General features: G+C 39.6%; 1 protein-coding gene across 1 annotated transcript in view; it reads left to right on the top strand.

The window, feature by feature from the left end:
- The window catches only part of unc5da (unc-5 netrin receptor Da), a 383,276-nt gene extending 360,856 nt beyond the window's left edge, over window positions 1–22,420 (top strand). Inside the window, exons 12-17 of the mRNA XM_051677090.1 lie at window positions 2,466–2,637; window positions 6,588–6,815; window positions 14,074–14,223; window positions 14,853–15,017; window positions 17,078–17,256; window positions 21,523–22,420. Coding sequence (XP_051533050.1) covers window positions 2,466–2,637; window positions 6,588–6,815; window positions 14,074–14,223; window positions 14,853–15,017; window positions 17,078–17,256; window positions 21,523–21,763 — 1,135 coding nt within the window. The 3' untranslated portion in view covers window positions 21,764–22,420. The remainder of the gene's footprint in view (window positions 1–2,465; window positions 2,638–6,587; window positions 6,816–14,073; window positions 14,224–14,852; window positions 15,018–17,077; window positions 17,257–21,522) is intronic.
- Window positions 22,421–23,403: the final 983 nt, after the last annotated feature.

The following is a 23,403-nucleotide window of genomic DNA, read 5'->3' as shown; positions in this document are numbered from 1 at the left end:
GGGACCAGAATATCAAAGAGACTTGCCCTGCTGAAGAAAATAACAAACAAACAAACAAACAAAAACATTATAAATTATCTTAGCTTAGATCCAGCCTGGTCTGCTGACTGGTTTTAGAAGGGTTTTAAGCCCTTTTTAGCTGGGACCAGCTGGCCTCCTAGCTATACAGGTTAAGCACCAGCTTGGGCAGGCTGGGAGACCATCTTAATCCAGCTAAGACCAGCAAACCAGTTTAGGATGGTTTAAAATTTGTTTTTTGTATTTGTTTTTTTTCTAGAAAGGAGATCGGCACTTCTGAATTGGGCTATTTAACAGCCACCTAGCAACAACCCTGAACTCTCTCGCAACATTTTAAATACTTCTAAGTAGAACACCTTTCACTACTTAGCAACCACATGACAACGCCTTGGCAACCACCCATAACACCCTAGCATCATAGCAGTTGTGCATGCCGTGGACAAACACCACTCACAGTCTAGTTTGAATCTATGTATAGTGCAGTTAGCATGAATGCTAAGTAATCACAGTTGTGTTTACAGCAGGTATATGTTTCATGTAATCCGCTGTGTCAGTGTACTAGTTCTCCATGGCGCCACCCAGTCCTGCCTGAACTCCCCCGCTGTAGATGACTAATCCTTGCTGAGGATCCACAGCAGTCATATCGATCGACACTAACACATCCAAACTCTCTCAATATGTCACTAGGCTCCTCAGAAAGCACTTCAAACAACATCATCGACCCAGGGAACTCACACATAAGCACACACACTTGCTGATCCACATGCAATCAAGTCCAACTGCCCCCCGGAATCTTTACTTCCATCACAAACTACAATATATCTGCATTAGCGCTGAGTCTGCAGGCTAATCTCTTGTGTTTGAGTTAGCTGGGACTGCTGTTTGGATACTTGGTATGTTTCTTTTCTGACAAATCTACCTCTGTGTCTAGCTAATGTTTGTTCGTGGTGTTATCTTAGTTGCTGGCTGCCATTTTATTAACTAATTCCATTTATTTCAACATTAGCATCTTCTGGTGAAATCAATCCCACTTTTATTTTACTGAGGCACATTGAGCAGAGATTTCCCTTTTTCACACAAGTTATTCTCTTGGTCTGTATTCTTTTATAGTGCTCAGCAAGTTGTAATTTAGGAGACATTTGAGAGATTTTTAGAAAGATATAATTGAGTTGAACACTCAGGGGATTTACTAGACAAGCCTCTGTATAGCGCATGCTGTTTCAGCACAAAATCCTGCAGCTTATTCACATACCACATATCGTACCATTCACAGTCCAACTTAAAGGAGTATTTCGGGTTCAATACAAGTTAAGCTCAATCAACAGCATTTGTGGCATAATGTTGATTACCACAAAAATATTTTTGACTCATCCCTCCTTTTCTTTACAAAAAAAAGCAGACAGACAAAAAAGCAGTGAGACACTTACTAGGGAAGTGAATGGGGCCAATTTTTGGTGGGTTTAAAGGCAGAAATGTGAAGCTTTTATAGTTTTATAAAAGCACTTAATTCTTAATTCTTTTTAAACTTGTGTATTATTTGAGTTGTAAAGTTGTTTAAATCGTTGTTTTTACAGTTGTTTTAGCATTACGTCGTCATAGCAACAAAATTGTAAAATAGGATATAACTTTGCACAGAAAAATGTTAGTAAGTAACTGTCACACTAAAATCATTTTAACACGCAAATTGTTTACGTATTGTGGCTATACTTTTTGAAACGGGTTGGCCCCATTCACTTCCATTGTTAGTGCCTCACTGTAACCCAGATATTTGCTTTTCTTAAAGTAAAGTAGGGACAAGTCTTTTTTTTTTTTTTTTTTTTTGGTAATCAACAGATGCCACAAATGCTGTTGATTGAGCTAAACCCAGAACATTCCTTATATTCCGATCGAGACATATCGTAATTTTACGAGCTTTTGGCATTCTAAAGAGCCAGTCTGGATTAATTTCTTTAAAGAATCACGTGCTAAAACAACGCAGACAACACATGCAAATAAATAACACTGTCACTGAATTTAATTGATTCTTAGTGAATTCCCACCTTTTACTGTCTCTTACTGTCTTTTCTGTTTGTGTTACCATCTTTTCATCTGATCTTTAGGGTCAGTTAAATGTAATCAGAATTAATAAATGTTTTAATTTGGAAAATTGTTAACCCAAAGCATTACCTTACATACACATTTATTTATTCAACAGACGCTTTTATTCAAAGCAACAGTACTTGCAGTGCATTTTAAAGCATACATTTGATCAGTTAGTGTTTTTACTAGGAATTAAACCCATGACCTTGACTTTGCTAGTGCCATGTGTACCAACTGAGCTACAAGAACTTAAAGCAACTAGCTATTAATCACAAGGAGCCAACAGAATTAGCAGTGCTGCAATACAAATTTTAAAGCAAAATTTTAGCCTTACCAATTAATCTCTGTCTTTCTCTCTCTCTTTGCAGTGCTTTGTCTGATGAAGGTCAGGAGATTCTTTTGAGTCCTGAGGTGACATATGGCCCACCTAGTCTGACCCTCTCATGCCCTGTTGCCTTGACGATAGCTCACTGTGCAGATGTGAGTTCAGAAGACTGGAGCATCAAGCTGAAGAGACAGACCCAGGACAACAGTTGGGAGGTAAGACTGCTTAGAGTGTACATTTGGTAATCATACCCAACATAGCACATTTCCTAAGCAAGACTTGGATACATATTTATTAATGGTGCTTGCTAAAGCATGCACCACTGTAATGATTACTCACCCTCAGGGTTATGGATTTGAATAAACAAAGTAATAAATATTAGTGTGTCCAACACAGTTTGTTCCAAGGATTTGAATGATACCTCAAATCATGCAGCTTGTTGAGGTGTGCTGTTACTTCAGTCAGACTTGAGATTTTTCCTGCAATTAAATTGGCTAAAAAGCTTGAGCAAAACATAATCGAGACTTGGGAGATGACTCTTTTGACTTGGGCCAGCAAAGAACCATCTAGCAACCACCCAGAACACCTTAGCGACCAGTCAGAACAACCTAGCAATTACATATCAACATATTAAAACTGAGCACAACCTAGCAACCACATATCAATGCACTCTGGCAATGTGTTTGTGCCACACAGACAAAGCTAGTGGAATGTTTTTCAAAATGGTGACATCACCATTGAACGGCCCATTCAAATTATAGGGGCCGTCCACCCTGTAGCAAACTGAAGAGATTAAGTTTGATTTTGATTACACTGCAAAAATAAAACATTTTCTTAACCACTATTTTTGTTATTTTTTTCCCAGTAAAAATACCTAAACATCCTTAAAACAAGATAAATGTACTTGAGAAGCAAAACTGTGAATCTTGAATTGATCTTGTGAATCTTATTGTGTATTTTGCATTATGCTTACTTTTCTTCAGTAACACTTTACAATAAAGTTTCATTCATTAACATTAGTTAATGCATTAGGTATCATGAACTAACAATGAACAATATTTTTTTACAGCATTTATTAATCTTTGTTAATGTTAGTTATCAAAAATAAAATTGTTCATTATTAGTTTTTGTTAGTTCATAGTGCATTAACTAATGATAACATAAACGACTTTTGATTTTAAAAATGTATTACTATATGTTGAAATGATCATTAACCAAGATTAATAAATGCTGTAAAAGTATTGTTCATTGTTAAAGGAATATTCCAGTTTCAATACAAGTTAAGCTCAATCGACAGCATTTGATGCAAAATGCTGATTACCACAAAAAATACTCGTCCCTCCTTTTCTTTTCAAATATTATCACACTAAAATCATGTTAACACACATATTGTTTGTATCTTGTGGCTATACTTTTGAAATAGTGAGTATTTTAACATTTACAGATTGGCCCCATTCATTGTAATTGTCTCATTGTTAACCTAGATTTGAACTTTTTTTAAAGAAAAGGGGGGACGAGTGGAAATTAATGTTTGTGGTAATCAACGTTATGCCGCAAATGCTGTCGATTGAGCTTAACTTGTATTGAACCCAGAATAATACTTTAACTAATGTTAAATAGATTATTATTGTAAAGTGTTACCTTTTTTCTTATTTTAAGAATTAATATAGCAAAATGTTGTGAGATTTATGCTTAAAACAATAAAAGAAAAAAAAAAACAACAACACACACACTGGCACACACACACTGGCACGAACTCGAGGACTCCTCCTGCTCACCACCAGAGGTCCCTCTCGCCCGAGTTCTGAGGGCACCTCGAACTACACCTCCCAGCATACCAATCTGGACTGATTACACTCACACCTGTTCCCTATTTCAAATTCATAGACTATTTAAGCACTGTTCAAACAGTAATCACCGCATATGGATCTTAACCTCTGTTCTCTGGAGTCTGTGTTACACGCACAATGCATAAAGGATTAAGAAAATTATTTTTAACCAATAGGCTACACAACAAATGCCATTCCTTACCTTGAATTAGTGTATTTTCTTTATTGACTAGCTGAATCGTGTAGTTTAATGGGGGGAAAAGCATGCTGGTAATTATAAAGAACTTAAGTGTCATACTGAAGTACCAATGCTGAAGGCTGCCCTCTCACTCTATATCAGAATCAATAGATATGTTCTCTTTCTTGTCAACCAACTTCCTACACTGTCAACTCTTACTGAACGCCCTTAAGGGAGCCTTTCTCAGAACTTTGTGTGCTGCTGTTAAGACTGTTCTATCATTCCCCTCTCTTTTTATATGTTGCTCTTTTTAAGATCTGAATTCTTATTGCTCTTACATGGTGAACGAACTTAAAGTTGTGCTAGAGCTCATTGATGCAAACTGACCCTGGGAAATATAAGATCTCTGTATTTGTGTAGTTTCGTGAAACTGTGTGTGTGCGCGACCTGACATTTCAGCAGACTATAATCAAGCACAGACACTCTAATTCATAGACACATCACAATAGCAATCAAATCCTTTTCTTTATGTGAGAGTGAGTCACTCTGACTATGTGTTAAAGACACACAGACCTTTTGATGGTAATGTTTGGAATAATGAGCTTTTTTCTCGTAGGCATAATGCAAGAGCAAGTGGAGAGGCAGGTGCAGAGTAATGTTCCTGCAGAATTGGGAATAACACCTTTTTTTGTGCATTTTAGTGTGTGTGTGTGTGTGTGTGTGTGTGTGTGTGTGTGTGTGTGACTGTTAGACAGAAAGAGCACTTTAATGTGCACCCAATGATTTGTCAGTAATAGACAATGCTTCCTGTGTGATGGCGTGCTTCTACGTGAAATATCAAGCTCTCTAGCTTCGCAAATGGTTAGGGTCGCTCCATGAGGCAAAGTTATGCTTAGCTTTAGCTATATTGAGCCAGTGAAATAGAGACCCTGGACTCCGAATACCTGCTGGCCATTACACACCCACTGTTCCTGACATTCAAATACCAGATGCATATAATACTCAAGCTGTGCTTCCATCTGCAGAGCTATAAAGAAAAAGGGAAGCATAATTTCACCTAAAGATCTGAACCTTTTTCTAATGTATGTGTATATATATATATATATATATATATACTTTTATGCTGACCAAGGGTTTTATAAAGTAAGGCAACCTGTGAAAATGCCCTGGGTTACCAACTTAAGTAGTTGTAATTTGCACAGTAGTAGAGTGGATCACACCATGGAGCCATTTCCCTACTGTTCAAATGACAACAACATACTGTATTTGCTTATTATCTTGAACATATAAAAATATTCTCATATAACATATCTTTTTTTCATAGTGGGTAAAAATATTAGATAATGTATAAACTTGAAGAGAAACATTTTCAGTTCAACTGAAAATTGAATAAAACAGTTATGATGAAACAGACTCTCACTGAGAAATCGTACAGATTCATACAAGTTGGCTAAACTGTAAATTTGTACGACTTTTGCAACAGCCAATCAGGTGACACTCCCTTGTCTCTTTCTAAAATGTGACAGTTACTCTTTACTCTTCAAATCATCCTTACACACTCTACTCTATGGTTAGGTTTAGATATGGGGTTTGGGTTAGGGCGTACAATTAATAAGCATGTATACAACATCTGACACTTGGAACTTTTGCGTACTTCCGCATTACACATGAAGCAGCCTTTATTTTTTGTCTCATATTATACATTTTGAACATATACAGTGAAATTCGTTTTTTTGCATATCCCAGCTAAGCTGGGTATTTGCACGTCTAGAATTCGAACAAATTCATAAGAACAAACTTGTACAATTTCATACAATTTTGCCAACTCGTATGAAATCGTACGACTTTGCATGAGATCGGGTTGGTAATGTCAAATTCAGTAAATTTGTACTTTTTTCCACAGATCCTATAGCTCCCACTTACTTGGGTTTGAAAACTCCTTATCTAAACAAGCATAATCGATCAAATATCAAAACAAACATAACATCATAGTGTCAATAACAAAGGTTTAATTGAGTGCCAATAACAAACCTAATGCAATCGCAAACATGACACCAATATCACTTGTGTATATTTAAGAAATATTTTATGAGTCACACCACAACGGCTGAATACTGACTGTGAATGCATGTGTTTGGATGTTTGTGTGTTTTGACAGGAGGTCATGACTGTGGAAGAGGAGAGCACCTCTTGTTACTGCCTATTGGATACTCAGTGCTGCCACCTGTTGGTTGAGAGGCCGGGCTGTTACGCTCTAGTTGGAGAGGCCCTCACTCATGCAGCAGGGAAGAGACTACGGCTGGCTGCATTTGGAAACATGGAGCCCAGCTTCCTCAACTACAACATTCGAGTGTACTGCGTGGATGATACGCCCCACGCCTTTCAGGTGTGTGAAGAATTTTAGATTTGCTTCAATGAGAAGTCCTCACTTATATAATTCTTAAAGGGATAGTTCACCCAACAATGACCATTCTGTCGTCATTTACTCACCCTCATGTTTAACCAAACCCATATGATTTCATATGTTAATCTACCAGCACCAAACCAGCACTAACCAGCATAAATCTTTACTGCATGGTGCATTTTCAGCTTTCACAGATCTCAGCTTTATAAATGTCATGATACATATCCTCTTCACACTGCATATGGCATTAGATAGAAAACCACAGCTTATGGGTTATTTGCATTCATAGGGTGGCATGTGATGGATAGCCGTCATGCCCTGTGGGTACTCTGGTTTTACGCTTCACTGAAAGTCAGCTGGACCAATCTCTCACTCACATACACACTCACATCTATGGCTAACTGATAGAAAGTGTTCTTAAATTACAAAGACACGGTGAGGCGATTGCACGCTTTCTGCATTGCATGCCCCATATCCCCGTGTTCGGTACGTGACTGAATATTTTCTGAGTGCTAATTAAAAGTGATTTACATTCTGTTAGGCATAACGTCTAGCTGAGCGAACATGGCTTCAGAGAAATCTTTGTTCACTTCTCTGGCACACACACTCTCTCAAACCCTCATACACTTCGTAATACAAACATAATTTGTGATCTAATGTCATTCATGTTTAATGTCTTGCATTGTATTGTTTCTTCTTCTTGGTTACGGAACTGTGGAGATGTCTTTATGCTGTATTGAAGCCTGAGGACATATACAAACATGATTAGTGATTCTATTTCTCTCCCAAACACAAACACACAGACAAACACAAAAGCTTTAGAGTCAGAGGTGTGTACATACTTAGCTATAGACCTTATTTACTGTACCACCACTTCTGATTTTTAACGTGAATGAAAACGAGGCTGTGAGGGATAGACTTCCCTTTAAAGGCATCCATGGATATAAAGCTGTATAAAGCTCCTAGGTCACATCTAATATTCCACAACTCATGTTGTCTGGAGTTTTTTTGTCTAGTGAAATTTTTTGGAAAATGTTTTTTCAAAGTTTCATCAGCTGAACGATCCAAAAACACTTTAAACAACTGTATAACCCATTGAAGAGATTGTATGTCTATCCCTCACAGACTTCTTGTCTTTCCCATCAAAAATTAAAGGTGGACTCTTTTGTCTTTGTGTCATCTTGGACTTATACTGACACCTATCGGCTTGGATGCAGCATAATTTAAAATCAATATTTCCCTATCTGTCACTCACTCAACGTTGTGTCGATATAGTGACACTAGGGGTCACTCTTGGGAGCCCAAAACACCTCTGATCTTTGACAAAAGGCCAATGAGAATTGGCGAGTGGAATTTGCATGCCACTCCCCCGGACATACGGGTATAAAAGGAGCTGGTATGCAACCACTCATTCAGATTTTCTCTTCAGAGCAGAGTGGTTGCATTCAGTGCACTGAATACAATTCCTCCAAAAAAAAAAAAAAAAAACACCTCGCTAAAGACTGCTGGATTTGATGGCGCATTTCAGCGGCTTCTTCCCCTCTGTGCTTGTGCAGTGCAGAGAACGCTCCTGGGCGCTTCGGCAGAGCAAAAAAAAGTATATTCTGAAAAGAATATATTTTCCATTCAAAAAAGAGCAGCACACACGGAACGCCTTTTTAAAGATGCCTTTCCGTTTGTGTGTTATTCCTGGTTGCGGTCGCTATCTCTGCTTCCGATGGCCACGAACGCTGTCTTACGTGTCTGGGTGCTGCCCACGCGGAGACATTGTTCGTGGATGGATCATGTCCTCATTGCGAGAACATGACCATGGCAACGTTGCGGTCGCGGCTTGCATTCTTAAGAAAGCAAGCCACCCCAGCGGCTCCCCGCCTCGGTCCTTCTACCTACGGGTATGAGGCCGTGCCAGTTAGTGCTGGGGGCAATTTGGGGACCTCAGTGGGACCACCTCCACCGGGTATCCCCCCACGGACCTCCCATTCCCCAGTACGCTCGCTTGCCCCGATCGCGTGCTCGGACAAGATTGCCGGCTCTTCTCAGGGCGGGTTCGACATCTCGTCCGGCGCCCCGGAAGATGATGAGTTATCGAGCGCAGCATTGGAGAGCGGGCTCGTCCGGTCTGATGCTGAGGCTTCGGCTGGGCTTCCTCCTTCAGGAACGGTCGCCCAGTCTCAGGCTGGCACGGAAATGATGGACATGCTTTCCTGGGCGGCCGCGAGTGTCGGGGTAGAGTGGAACCCTCCGCTCTCCTCTGAACCCTCGCGGCTTGATGATTGGTTCCTGGGCTCCCAGAAGTGCATGAGGAGATGACAAGGTCGTGGGAGGCACCTTTTACTGCCCGGTCCCAATCTTTCAGCTCCCCCGCTCTCGCTACCCTCGATGGTGGAGCGGCCAAGGGGTATTCGGTGATCCCCCTGGTGGACAAGGCGCTCGCGGTGCACTTGTGTCCGCAGAGTGCCTCCACCTGGCGTGGGCACCCAAAGCTCCCATCCAAGGTCTGTAGGTTTACGTCGTCCCTGACGGATAGAGCCTATGGTGCCACTGGACAAGCCGCCTCCACCCTGCACGCCATGGCTCTTCTGCAAGTACACCAAGCCAAGGCGCTAAAAGAACTGCACGAGGGTAGTTCTGACCCAGGATTGATGCAGGAACTGCGCTCGGCGACCGACCTCGCTCTCCGGGCGACGAAGGTCACAGCGCGGTCTCTCGGGCAGGCGATGTCCACTCTCGTGGTCCAGGAGCGCCACCTCTGGCTCAACTTGGTAGAGATATGAGAGGCTGACAAGGCACGGTTCCTTGACACTCCCATCTCCCAGGTTGGCCTGTTTGGTGACACCGTCGAGGACTTTGCCCAGCAGTTCTCGATGGTGAAGAAGTAGACGGAGGCTATAAAGCACATCCTGCCCCAGTGTGGCTCAAGATCCTGCACCCCATCTGCCCCAAGGGCATCTCACTGCAGCAACATCTCCAGCTCCTCCGCAGCCCACCCCCATGGCCCGGCCCTGGCGTGCAGCCCATCGCAGGAAGCAGACGCCCCCCATCTCTCGGCCAGTCACCAAGAACCTGAGGAAGTCTTCGAAGCGCCCCTGAGACAGGCGACCCAGGGGCAAGGAGACCCATCTCTCTGCTCCCTTTGAGCACTTGGAGTCAGCTGAGCTTAAGGCACTCTCTTTCAAGACTGCCCTCCTGACTGCGCTCACTTCCATCAAGAGGGTAGGGGACCTGCAAGCGTTCTGTCTCAGCGAATCATGCCTGGATTTCGGTCCGGGTTACTCTCACGTGATCCTGAGACCCCGACCGGGCTATGTGCCCAAGGTTCCCACGACCTCTTTCAGGGATTGGGTGGTGAACCTGCAAGCGCTGCCCCAGGAGGAGGCAGACCCAGCCTTGGCGTTGCTGTGTCCAGTGTGAGCTTTACGCATCTATTTGGATCGCACGCAGAGCTTTAGAAGCTTCAAGCAGCTCTTTGTCTGCTTTGGTGGACAGCGGAAGGGAAGTGCTGTCTCCAAACAGAGGATTGCCCACTGGGTCATTGACGCCATCGCTATGTCATATCAAGCTCAGGACATGCCACCCCCTGCGGGGTTACGAGCCCACTCTAACAGGAGTGTGGCGGCCTCCTGGGTCCTCACCGGTGGCGCCTCTTTGGCAGACATCTGCAGAGCAGCAGGCTGGGCAATACCCAACACCTTTGCGGGGTTCTACAACCTCCGGGTTGGGACGGTTTCGTCCCATGTAGTGGCAGGCACAAGCAGGTCAGTTTCGGGACAGCTGGCCAGGTGTACTGCTTGCGCATAGCACCTTTCCCCTCCCTTGAGGGGAAGACGTGCGCTCTTGACTCCCAGTAGTGTTCACAGACTGTGATCCCTGGATGACTTCCTCCTTAGCCCTGTGGCATTCGAGTTTGTGGAGAAACTCGCTGCCGGCTCAGTAAGTGTGCTGGTAAGGCCCTGTACTGAGGTAGGTGCTCCGCATGCGGTGGTTCCCCATAGGTAACCCCATGTGTTTTATCTTCCGTAAAATTGTTTCCCTCTTGGTAAACTACGTCTTCCTTGAGCAGAGGGCCCCCTGCTCTGGTCGCCATGCTTGTAGAAACTCCTCCCCCCTTGGTAGGACCTACCATGCGACTCTCCACATGACATACTTCTGACAAGACTCGGTAAGACCATGTGATGTATTTCCACTTGAAGTATCCCCCCATTTCTCTGGGCGGGGTGTGGTCTCCGCGGTGTCTTCCCCTTGGGAGTGACACCCCGCCCGACGTTCACGGATCCCAGTCAGTTAACAAAATTCCACTCTTTTTGGGGAGAAAAAAGAGGGAAAGAGGCCTCGGCTGGGCTAGCCTGTCCCTATTTGTTGAGCAGTTGACTTGTTCCTGAAGGACCGTTCGACACTCATAGCAGCGTTGAGGGAGGTTACGTGACAGCCTGATTCGCTGGCTACGAGGCACACAAAAGTCTGCCGGTCTCGCACCGCTAGTCCACGTAACACAGTTCAGCTAGTTGTGATGTTTTGTATAGGGACCCCTAGTGTCACTACATCGACACAACGTCGAGTGAGTGACAGATAGGAAACGTCATGGTTACTTTCGTAACCTCCATTCCCTGATGGAGGGAATGAGACGTTGTGTCCCTCTTGCCACAACGCTGAACAACCCGCTGAAATGGCCGGGACCTTGTCTCGCCTCCTCAGCACAAAACCTGAATGAGTGGTTGCATACCAGCTCCTTTTATACTCGTATGTCCGGGTGAGTGGCATACAAATTCCACTCGCCGATTCTCATTAGCCTTTTGACAAAGATCAGAGGTGTTTTGGGCTCCCAAGAGTGACCCCTAGTGTCACTACATCGACACAACGTCTCGTTCCCTCCATCAGGGAACGGAGGTTACGAAAATAACCATGACGTTTTCAGTTTCAGATGCCATTGCAGAAATTTTATATTCACAGTCAACCATGATTACTTTAAACAATAAGTGAAAGTGTCAAATAACAGGACGGTTACTGAGATTAAGCAAGTAGTATTTGGCTGGTCATGTGATTCTAAAATGGCAGCCCCCGTGTGTGGACTCTCTCGATGCAGAATAAAACAGCTTTTATAAGAATCTGAATTAATCAAAATGAGCTTTATTGCCAAGTGTGCTTACATACACAAGGAATTTTAGGTGATAGGAGAAACAAGCAAGCAAGTGCACACAGAACATTGTAGTGAGACACAGAATATACATTTAGGTAAGAGTATAAATAGACATGCAAAAAAAAAATATAGGACATATAACATAGAATGGCATATGTACATGTGCAAGGTAGGGGTATGTACAGTTATTGAATTAAATATGAATGAGTTTACATACACTGTTCCCAATGTGCTTTTTAAGTCCTCGTGGTCGCGTAGTGATTCACCTCAGTCCGGGTGGTGGAGGACGAATCCCAGTTGCCTCTGTGTCTGAGACTTGCAACCCATGCATCTTATCACGTGACTTGTTGAGCGTGTTGCCACGGAGACATAGCGCGTGTGGAGCCTTCACGCCATCCACCACAGCAACCACCCTCAACTCACCTCTATTTAAATACCCTCTGGGGTATGCGCACCTCCAGTTGGGAATCGCTGGTCTACAGTCATTATAATTAACTTAATGTTAAATGTTAAAATTAAATGTTAATATTAAAATAAAAACATTAGAAGTGTATGTTATGTCCTTTTTAGCTCAATAAGTAAACGTGTGTATGACAGCTGTCAGATCTGTGAAGTCCTCTTCTCAAAGCAGCCACACTCACAAGTGAATGCTTAAAGATTGGATTTCTCCACATCAAAGCACTCTTTCCCATTTTGTTTATTCACCCGTTCATCTGTCATTTTTCTTTCTTTTGTTCCCATTGTTGTCAGCATTGGTTGCATTTCACACAACACCAAAGGAATTCCTCCCTTGAAACTGAACGAATTCAGGCCAGGATCGATCAGCAGCTATCACAGCGAGAGACTATTTTCCTGTCTTTTGTGACGGAGAGAGAGAGAGAGAGAGAGACCTAATGCTTTTTTTTTTTTTGCAAGAGTTCCAATGTCAACAATTCCCACAGAATAGATGCAGAGAGCACAAAATCACCAGTGCCTTTCATCAATGTAGATTCTATCCATCCAGGGTCCCTCTCTCTCCTTTTCTGCATGTTATTTTGTTTTCCTATGTGAGAGTGTGTTGTATTTGTACACACGGGAAAGGTATGCGCCTTTCATTGCATTCGACTGAGATGGTAATTGAAGGCTTTGTGCGTTTTGATTTATTAGTTGTTTTGTTACCATATTTTGTTTGTTTTTTTTATTTACTTTTTTTTGTGTGGCCTGGGGTGTTATTGTAATTCCATTCTTGTAGATGAAAAATGCAATGCAGGCATTTCTTCGACCTGTTTTTGGACTGGGGGTTGGAAACGTCAAACCAGAGATTTTTAATCACTTTATGCTTCGTCTTCTCAGGTTACAAAGATTAAACGTCCCACAAGACCAAGAAAATAGCTGTTATGTAGTGTGGAAAGGGTTGTTGTTTTTTTTCCAACTGAATAATGTAAACATGAACATTGAGTTGAGTTCTGTTCTCAGTGCAGAATGAAATATATGTCGGTGGCTATGTTAAGAATAGCATACTGGAATACTTCTATTACTATTCCTGCAGTATATAGTATGCATACTCTGCACAGTATGCAAATTTTCTGTATGTATGCAATGCAAGGCACTCAATATGATCTTCCATTTCCATGTGATGCACCTACCGGAAGTTTTTTAATAGCTGCAATTTTTAAGATCTCTTTATTGACTTACCAGAGACATTATAGGATGAGACCAGTCACTCGTATACATATGAATTGGAAGAAATTGTAACGCCAAAAGGGGCTGATGGAATCGGAGTCCTGCCTTACAATTAAAACACCAAATCACATTTTTAATAGAGACATCACCAGTTAGTTTTACATTATTTGAGCTAAAGTAGCACAATTTATTATTTCACTGTCGTCGGATTTTATTGCTGAATTAAAATATGTTTTGGGTTGTATTTGGATTATTTAAAGCATATGTCATGGGATACTACCTGCTGTTTCACTTATTTAAAAAAAAAAAAATAGTAGGCAGTATACTGAATATACTGTGTATTCTGTAAGTAGTAACCTAGTATTCTATTCTGAACATAGCCAGGCATTTTTATGTAGATGTTTGAGCATTTACATTTTTAATTACAGTTTTTTTTCCTTGCAGGAGGTGGTATCAGTGGAGCGGGGTCGAGGGGGTCGTCTCCTGGAAGAACCCAAGACCCTGCTCTTCAGAGCAAACTCTTTTAGTCTGCAGGTCTCCATCCAGGACATCCCCCAGTTCCTCTGGAGCATCAAACCTTTTACCACCTGCCAGGTGCTGTCCTAATGAATATGGATAACAGCCCAGTGTGAATATGCATGAATTTTGTTAATAATGCATATGAGGTTGAATATTAATGAAATGTCAAATTCAAGTGCTCATTTGACTGGTTGAATTAATATTAATAGCCAGAAGCCAGTGCGAGAATCTGATGTATTTTTCTTGTAGATAGGGAGGTTTTTCCATCTATATGGTTTTAGCTGGTTAATAGTAAAGTCTTAAATCTGTTTTTAAGAAAGATTTTAATGGACAAGTAGCACAAATGTGAAACATCGGCACATAACTTGTAAACAACACCATTAGCGCTATGGACATTAATAATATATTAAACTGTGTGGCTTGTTGAGAAGTTGTCTGCTATTACACTTCTAAACAACTGAAATATCGATTTTAACCAGCTGGGCAATATAACAGTTTTTTTTTAAAAATCCCATAGACATGCATTGAAGGTGGGACCCAAGCCATATCTAGGGACCAGAATGTCAGAGAAACTTGGGGATGGCTCTTTGATTTGGAAGTAACCACCTAGTGAGAGGAGAGGAGATACTGACTAACTTTCTTGCTATTTAAATCTAACTAAAATGTTAACTTTTCACCATTTATTCCTCTTTTTCATTGTGCAGGAATTCTCCTTCTCTCAGGTGTGGTGCAGTAACCAGTCTCCACTGCAGTGTGCCTTTTCTCTGGAGCGCTACAGTCCAGCAGCCAATCAGCTCTCTTGTAAGATCACTGTTCGGCAGGTCAAAGGCCATGAGCAGATACTACAGGTCTACACCACCATTGCTGAGGTACTGAAGAAAAACTTGCATATATTCAAACACATGCACAACATTGTACATCTCATACGGTAGTAGTCTAAGATATCTTCTTTTGTTGGAGTCTTGAATAGGGTTGGGAATCGACAACTGATTCTTTTTTAGAACTGCTTCCATTTTGTAACATAGTGGAATAAAATAATTTTCATGATGTTCAGTTGTGTTAACTGTTATTTAATGTCTCCTTTAATTTACTGATGTGGACGGAACAGTATACTAACATACCTTGACAATGTTTCCTTTAGTGTTGTTATCTATTGCAGCATGACAAAATAAATGTTTTATCTGCTTTGGGAGCTTGCAGTCTGAATTTAATGTGATGAGAGAGAAAGACTGGAATAATTCTATCATCTGGTCCTCAATGGTTGCACGTGATAACAAACTAGCAAATGAGTCTTTTGAACTGGTTCTTTTTAATGTATCAGTCAAAAAGACTCAAACTGATAGTTTAAATTGTTGTTTATCTCAGTGAATTGTTCAGAGTGGTTCTGAAATTCAAATTATTACTCTTGTCATGTCCAATTCTAAACGGAGCATTGTTACTGTGTTATGTAGTGAGACTTAAATCATTATAATTTTTGGCTGGTTGTTAATATGACAACATGTATATTCAAGATTGTTAAAGGGATAGTTCACCCCAGAATGAAAATTCTCTCACAATTTTCTCACCCTCATGCCATCCCAGATGTGTATGACTTCCTTTCTTCTGCTGAACACAAACAAAGATATTTAGAAGAATATTTCAGCTCTGTAGGTCCATACAAAACAAGTGAATGGTGGCCAGAACTTTGAAGGCCCATAAAGCATATGAAGGCAGCATAAAAGTAATCCATACTCTCCAGTGGTTAAATCCATATCTTAAGATATGATAGGTGTAGGTGCGAAACAGATTGATATTTAAGTCATTTTTTCTATAAATCTCAACTTTCACTTTTACATTCTTCTTCTTTGGTTTTTGGTGATTTGCATTCTTCGTGCATATCATCACCTACTGGGCAGGGAGCAGAATTTATAGTAAATTTTGGTTTTTGAACATGCCTAATTTTGTTTTAAAGGTCTCATACCATAGATTTACATGCAACCAAGGTCAAAAAACACTTTAATTTGCTCATAATTTAAATTGCAGCATTCGTTCAATGATCCGTTCTAAAGGATTAATTCTAAACTCCTCCTTTCAGAGAGTCTACTCTGCTCTGATTGGTCTACCGCATAGACCAATCAGAGCAGAGTAGGCAGTGAAGACCAGTGGCGGGTTTTTTGTTACCAAACTACGTAGGTTATTACAGGAAATAAGTCTGGGATTACTAACGACTCATTTCAGGTGTTCAGAATCGGTTCTTTCTTTTGGGAGTCAATAACTCCATTTGTCGAGCACTTTGATTTTTGAAACTTTGCAGACTTTTTTACATTCGCAAACAGCTATATAACACACTACATGAAAGGTAATATTTGAAAAACCATAATAGGTGCTCTTTAAATATTGATCTGTTTCTCATCCACACCTATCTATCGCTTTTGAAGACATGGATTTAACCACTGGAGTTGAATGTATTACTTTTATGCTGCCTTTACTCACACTTGAGTTGTTTTTAGCGTGAAACAAGTTCCCACGTGAATTTGCGTTTCAGTGCTCGCTAAACATCAAGATGTCTACTAAAAAAATGACTTAAATTTAGGGTTGTTTTTCATCAAAACCTAACTGAGGTATTCAGAAGACTTGACGCACAAGCCGCATGGACTACATTTATTATAATTTTGGGTCATTTTATGAGCTTTAAAGTGAGTGCTATCCACTGCCATTGTATTGAAAAGACAGGCCAGGACCTCTTGTTTTCCTTTTCTTTTGCACAATAGAGTCATATGAGTTTGGAACCATTTTTGGGTGAACTAATTCTTTTAAGTAACCAGAATCCTTTAGTGCAATCAGAATTATAACCAAAATCATTACAATTTATACGATTTCCATACCTAGTCTTGACAGTACATTTTACATTTCAAAAATCCTGATCAATCTCTCCAATGCTTTCTTCCAGAGCGAAAAAGACACAGTGCCATTCTTTACACAATCAGACTGTACCATCACCTCCCAGATGGGGTCCAGGGCCTTCAAAATCCCCCTCTCCATCCGACAGCGGATCTGTGCAACATTCGACACAGCGAACACCAAGGGCAAAGACTGGCAGCTCTTTGCACAGAAACTGCATATAGACAGGTGAGAAATGTATGCAAAAACACGCACATGTTTTGTTCATAAACAAACATACAGATGGTGGCAAACACAGACTCAAAGACAAATACAAACAAACACAAACTCCTAATACAGTCACTGGGCCACAACATATGGAAGCTCACACATCTAATTTGCTTCATGTTCCATCAGCACATGGCTGCACAGATACAGCCAGTAGGATACACTAACCATTGGCAGAGCCACAGGCATTAACTGTGCTGCTATAAAGAGACTGGAACTGATATCCTCATCATGCACACTGTAAACTTTAACCCCCAAACTCCATTCCATGCATTTAATTATAGATGCAGAAAAATCCGTACTATACTTACATTACCTATGGCAATGCAATGCATACTTATAAAGACAAAGGCTATGTTCAGAATGGAGTTTTGGTTTAGTACTTAGAAAATACTATGCAGTGTACATTGTGTAGTGAAATAAAAAAATAAAAACTGAAAGGGTTACGCATTTCTAAAATAACTATGTCGAATACAATTTAAACATGAATTATATTCATATGTTCGTTTGTGTTTTTGTGACAGAAAGCAAAAATAACAAGGAGATATTATTTTACATTTGTTGAGTAGAAAAACTGTTTTCTGTGAAAATTAGAAAGTAACTTAAAAGTAAAGTAATTAGTAATGTGATTATTTTTTATGAAGTAATCAGTAAAGTGATCTGATTACAGTTTTAGATTAGTATTAGTAATTTGTAGTGGATTACTATTTTTGATAACATAGCCAACATCAAATTGGATATACAAATGATTATCCAATTTTGTCTTAAAACTTTTATCCAATGTCTTAACAACTGGCAGTCGGACCGAATAAATGATTCAAGAAGATATGTTAAATGAAAATCAACAGCAATGACATTGCAAGGTCGACGCTAACAGCTCAAAACTCTGACACACTTACTTTTAACCATAACTACTTAGTAATAGTCCATCACTTATTCCTTATCTGAGCAGGTCCATATCTTACTGTTGTAACGTAAAAGGAGCAAATTGATATGAAAATGATCAATAAATTAACAATTTACTGACATTGCCTTGTTAATATGTAATCATGTAATCTATAAAAAGTAACTGTAGTCCAATTATGAGTACTTAAAATGTAATTTAATCCAATTACAAGTACTTGGTTTTTGTAACCTGATTACATAATCTAGATTACATGTAATGTATCACAACCCAGCACTAGCTGTTCCGCACATAGCCAAAGACACACACACTCTTAAGAATACAGTTTTGATGATTGTGCATTCAAGTGTAACTGTGGGTGGGTGGGTGGGTTTGGGTGGTTTACGAGGACATAATGTCCCCATAATGCAAATAGCTTAAAAAACATACGAAACAATGTTTTTTTGAAAATGTAAAAATGCAGAAAGTTTTTGCGAGGGTTAGGTTTAGGGGTAGGGTTAGGGTTAGGGTTAGGGGATAGAATCTATAGTTTGTACAGTATAAAAATCATTATGTCCATGGAGAGTCCTCATAATGATAGCCACACCAACATGTGTGTTTGTGTGTGTGTTTATACTGTTACAGTCTGGTGGCTCTGTAGCCTGAGGTGTTTGAACATTCATTCAGACCTTTCCCCCATTAAACTACTTTTCCGCTCTTTCTTTCTTTCCACTCAAAAACATCCTTGGTCTTTTGCCCAGCATAATTTCTGCAATTTTTAACAACAGCTTAGTTTACCAGCCCCTGTTTTTCTTTCTGTCCCATGATAGTTTAAAAACAATTTATTTAAAAATGTTGTACAAACAAACACTGCGATCAAAATGTCCATGTGGCCCAACTTTAAAATCTGCTTTAAAATATGTTGTATGTTTACTTGCTTTGTGGCAGCAAAGGATGAATGAAATGAATGAGACTTTTTTTTCTTATGTGGGTTTGATTTTGTAGTATTTTTCACCAGGGATAAAAGACAGATTTGTTTTTGAAATGAGGCGGGGAGAGCTGAACAGAAGGATTTAGGGGAATTTTCTAGCTGGTCAGAGCCCCAGGCAGTGTGTAATGAGAATGTCTCCTCCTTGTTAAGCAGATTTCAGCAATTACCTTCTGAGGATGTGCTACAGGGTGGAGGGCAATTACCCAGCGAGCTGCAGCATGGGAGTTGATATAGCACAACACTGGCCCCTGCTGGAGACTAAAAACCTGCTGCAAAATCAACACAAACATTATTTAAATTGCCCTGATGGGTCCACTAATGTTGATTTTAAATATGTTAGCAGACTGATTGATGCCTCCTTTTTTTTTTTTTTTTTTTTTTTTTTTTTAAAAGGAATAGTTCACCCAAAAATAAAAATTCTGTCCTAATTTACTCCCATTCATGTCATTCCAAACTTGTATGACTTTCTTTCTTATGTGGAACACAAAAGGAGATGTTTTAATAAATATCACAGTCCATGTATTCAATACAGTGGCAGTTGATAGTGACTTAAGGTTTAAAAAAAGAACTTAAAAAGTAAAGAACTTGTGTTGTGAAGTGCTGAAAACACTCGTGCCACTGTGAAAGAGCTTCTCTCATGCACGCATGAGTGTGGAAAGGACGTCAAGATTTTCACAAATTGCATGGATTACTTTTACTATACTTTGGATCCTTTTTTCACCTTTAAAGTGAGCAGCTATCAACTGCCAGTGTATTGAAAAGATACATTCATTAAAACATCACCTTTTGTTTTCCCACGAAAAAATCATACAGGTTTGGAATGACAGAATTTTCATTTTTGGGTGAACTGTTCTTTTAAAATCGTATTAAAATCACAAAAACATCCTGGGGGTCCATTAAGATACTGCATGAGTATCTTATTATATAAGATTTAATGGTGCTGTAAGCGATTTTTTTCATGGAAAAGTATGCAAAAAATGTTCCTACTCCCTTAAAGATATTAATGAAATAAGTGTCCTGAGATATCTCTCTGTGACAGCTGTAGACTTTGTAAACTGCAAACAAAACTGTGTCTGCGAACAGCAGACATTGACGCTTTTTACCTGTCAATCATTGTGCTCATTCTCATAGTGTTGTATTTGAAGCAGATCATTGAGGCTATGGTTCATAATGTTTGTCAATTGAGGGCGCTATTGTGCCACTGTTGAATTTGACAGCCACAGGAACAAACAATGCTGCTGTTTTGCTCGGATTTGGGCTCAAAATTATCTTTGGATGGTGGGGTTTTGGAATGAGGGGGGTGTGACTAATTCAAAATCTCAGTCATGCTTACAGCACTTTTAAGATATAAAATAATATAGTTCTGAATGTGATTTATTTGTTCTATAGCTTTATTTAAAATGTTAATAATTTAATAATAAAAATTAATAAGGTAATAATGTTTGAAGATATTATAGAGTTGAATATATATCCAAAAATCTTAAGCATTTTTATATTAGGTGGATCCTGAGTTGGCTGAAAATCTGGGTGCGGGTCCCTAGGTCAGAAAAGTCCTTCATTAATAAGAAGTCAGCAAGAGGTCAACAGGAGTTCATCTCCTGCAATAGTTAAAATGCAGCTGCATTTATGGTGAGCCATGTCTGGTTTATTCAGACATTCACCTGCGGAATGCAACTCTGGTTTCCTCTTCTTTGATTAGATTGCGTCTTACAAAGATGAGCTGATTTTATTCCAGAATGGATAACTGCAATATCTTTCTCACTGTTAAAAACTAATTTAACAATTTTGATATGTTGTGGGGGCATTCAAGCATTGCAGGCTAACTTTATTAAATAGAAATTATGCAGCCTGGGACTTCATGCAAGAGAGTGTAATAATTCAGTGTCTCGATGACATAATTTGAATTTATATAACCAAATGTGGGTTAGGTCAATAAGGATTCGAAATAAAAATATACCATATGCAGGGATGTGAATTATTTAAAGGGTCTTAATTGGACTTTGGATACACATAGGAATACAAGTTTTTTTTAAATGTGTATTCTGTGAATCAATTAGACTATTTAAAATACTCTAAAATGTTTAAATAGCAAAATGTTTAGCTTTTCTCATTACCCCTCACTAGGCACTTGTTTTTGATATTTAATTTCTCATTAGTCCCTGCTATAGTGAATGAAAACAAGGCTGTGAGGAATAGAAGTACAGTCCATTAAATAGTTTGTACAGCCTTAATGTCCCGCATTTTTTTGTCTACTGATACTTTTAGGCTAAATAAAGGGTTATTTTGTATTCAAATCTTGCACTACTATATTGTGCTGTTAATCTAACTTTGTTCTCTGATGTTTTCCATACAGAAACTTGGGTTATTTTGCATGCCAGGCAAGCCCGTCCGCTGTGATACTGAGTTTGTGGGAGGCTCAGCATCAGGAGAGGGGTGATCTGGACTCTTTGGCCAGTGCTCTTGAGGAAATCGGCAAAGTTCACTCCAAACACTCAACCAGCATTGATACTCTGGACCGCATCAGCAAAACCATTCCCTCCACCAACTCTACGGTTAACCGCAGCAATGAGGAACTAGACACAGAACACACCTAAAAACAATTTCCTTGGGAATGAAGAGTAAAACACAGTCCTTATAGGAGAGAAGAGGGTACAACAGTGGGAGGGAGTTCCCACCCCTACAGTTGCCCCTTCCTCTCCTTGACTGACAAAAACAGGGTGTAAAAGATGGGACGTGACCATATAGACAAGCTACAGTGATTCACAGAAACTCATACACACACTCATCCACACAGTATTCCTATACCATACCCTTAAACGCATTAGAACAAACTGACTTATACACTGAGCTTGTCTAATGAAATTTTGCAGCTAAAGATTGTGGGTATGCTTTTATAACATCATTTGTTTCAGTAGATGCAAACTGTGAAGGTGCAACAGCCTAAATGTTGACTTGTGACAACAGACTTCTGCTCCCCGAACTGTGTAACTAGACCGGGCTGCCTCGATGCTTCGGAGTGTTGAAGAATGTGTTGTCATTTTGTGGGATACTTTGCTTTTGCGTCTTTCTGTTTAAAACCCAAACTGGTTGTCTGCATTTCTGAATAACTTTCTGATTGCAAATAGATTAAAAAAAAACAAAAAACAAAAAAAAAACATCTGTACTATCGAATACCATTAAAGCCTGTTGGATAGCACAAGTGTAAACTGATATATAACTTAATATACTCAGTTTACAGTGTAAACTGATAAATATACTCGTAAAGATTACCCAAAACAAAAATGTTGGTATACACCATCTACTTTTGCAGTCTTTTAAAAAAAAAATATATATATATATATATATATATATATATATATATATATATATATTTTTTTTTTTTTTTTTTTTTTTTGTCTGTCTGAGGGAAGAAATACAAAAGAAAATGAATAATGCGCTGAGAAAGTGTATATATAGGAATATGATTATAAAGTTATGGCCTGCTCAGGCTGACTACTGATTGGTCAGAATGATTCTCTAAGTCATTCTAAAAGTTTCCTGTCAAATTAAGAATGATGCTTGCTTAAATTCACAGTTTCATCAGTTAACAGCAAAAACAAACACATTTTGACAAGAACCTTTGTTTGAACCAAATTTAGAGAGTACGCACACTCAGCTAAAAAATAATTATTATTATTATGATATATATCACCTGTCCATTTGAAATTCTCCCCCTTTTTTGTAGTTGTTTCTTTCTCTAGATGCATCCATTTCCAGATTGTAACCTCATATTGGCCTAATGGTGTCAATGATGATTATTGAAAAAGCATTTTAACACATTTCTCCCACTGGAAACGTATAATATGCTGACAGGTGCACATGTATACATACATAATAAATCTCACATCAGAGCATAAAGCGTAAAATATCTGCAGCACTATCTCATCCCAGGTATGAATATCGTGCATATCGCATTTCACTTCATCTGAGTGTGAAAGATGAGCTGCCGAAATGTGTGTGTGTGTGTGTGTGTGTGTGTGTGTGTGTGTGTTTGGCTAATGCTATATTATCATAAAATTGCGTGAATATATGATGAAATAGTCTGTTGTATCAGACTATAAAAGAAGATAATTACTTTTTGATATGCAAAATTATTAACAGCCATATGTATGCTATTTCAAAGGTACATTTGGAAGGTACAAATAAGTGAGAAAATAAATATACAAGGAAAGTAAGGGAAAGGAAAGGAACTAAA

The sequence above is a fragment of the Myxocyprinus asiaticus genome, chromosome 38 (assembly GCF_019703515.2).
Source record: "Myxocyprinus asiaticus isolate MX2 ecotype Aquarium Trade chromosome 38, UBuf_Myxa_2, whole genome shotgun sequence".
In the NCBI taxonomy this organism is placed as follows: domain Eukaryota; kingdom Metazoa; phylum Chordata; class Actinopteri; order Cypriniformes; family Catostomidae; genus Myxocyprinus; species Myxocyprinus asiaticus.
Note: the sequence above shows the minus strand (reverse complement) of the source record. Positions and strands in the feature narration are given on the sequence as shown.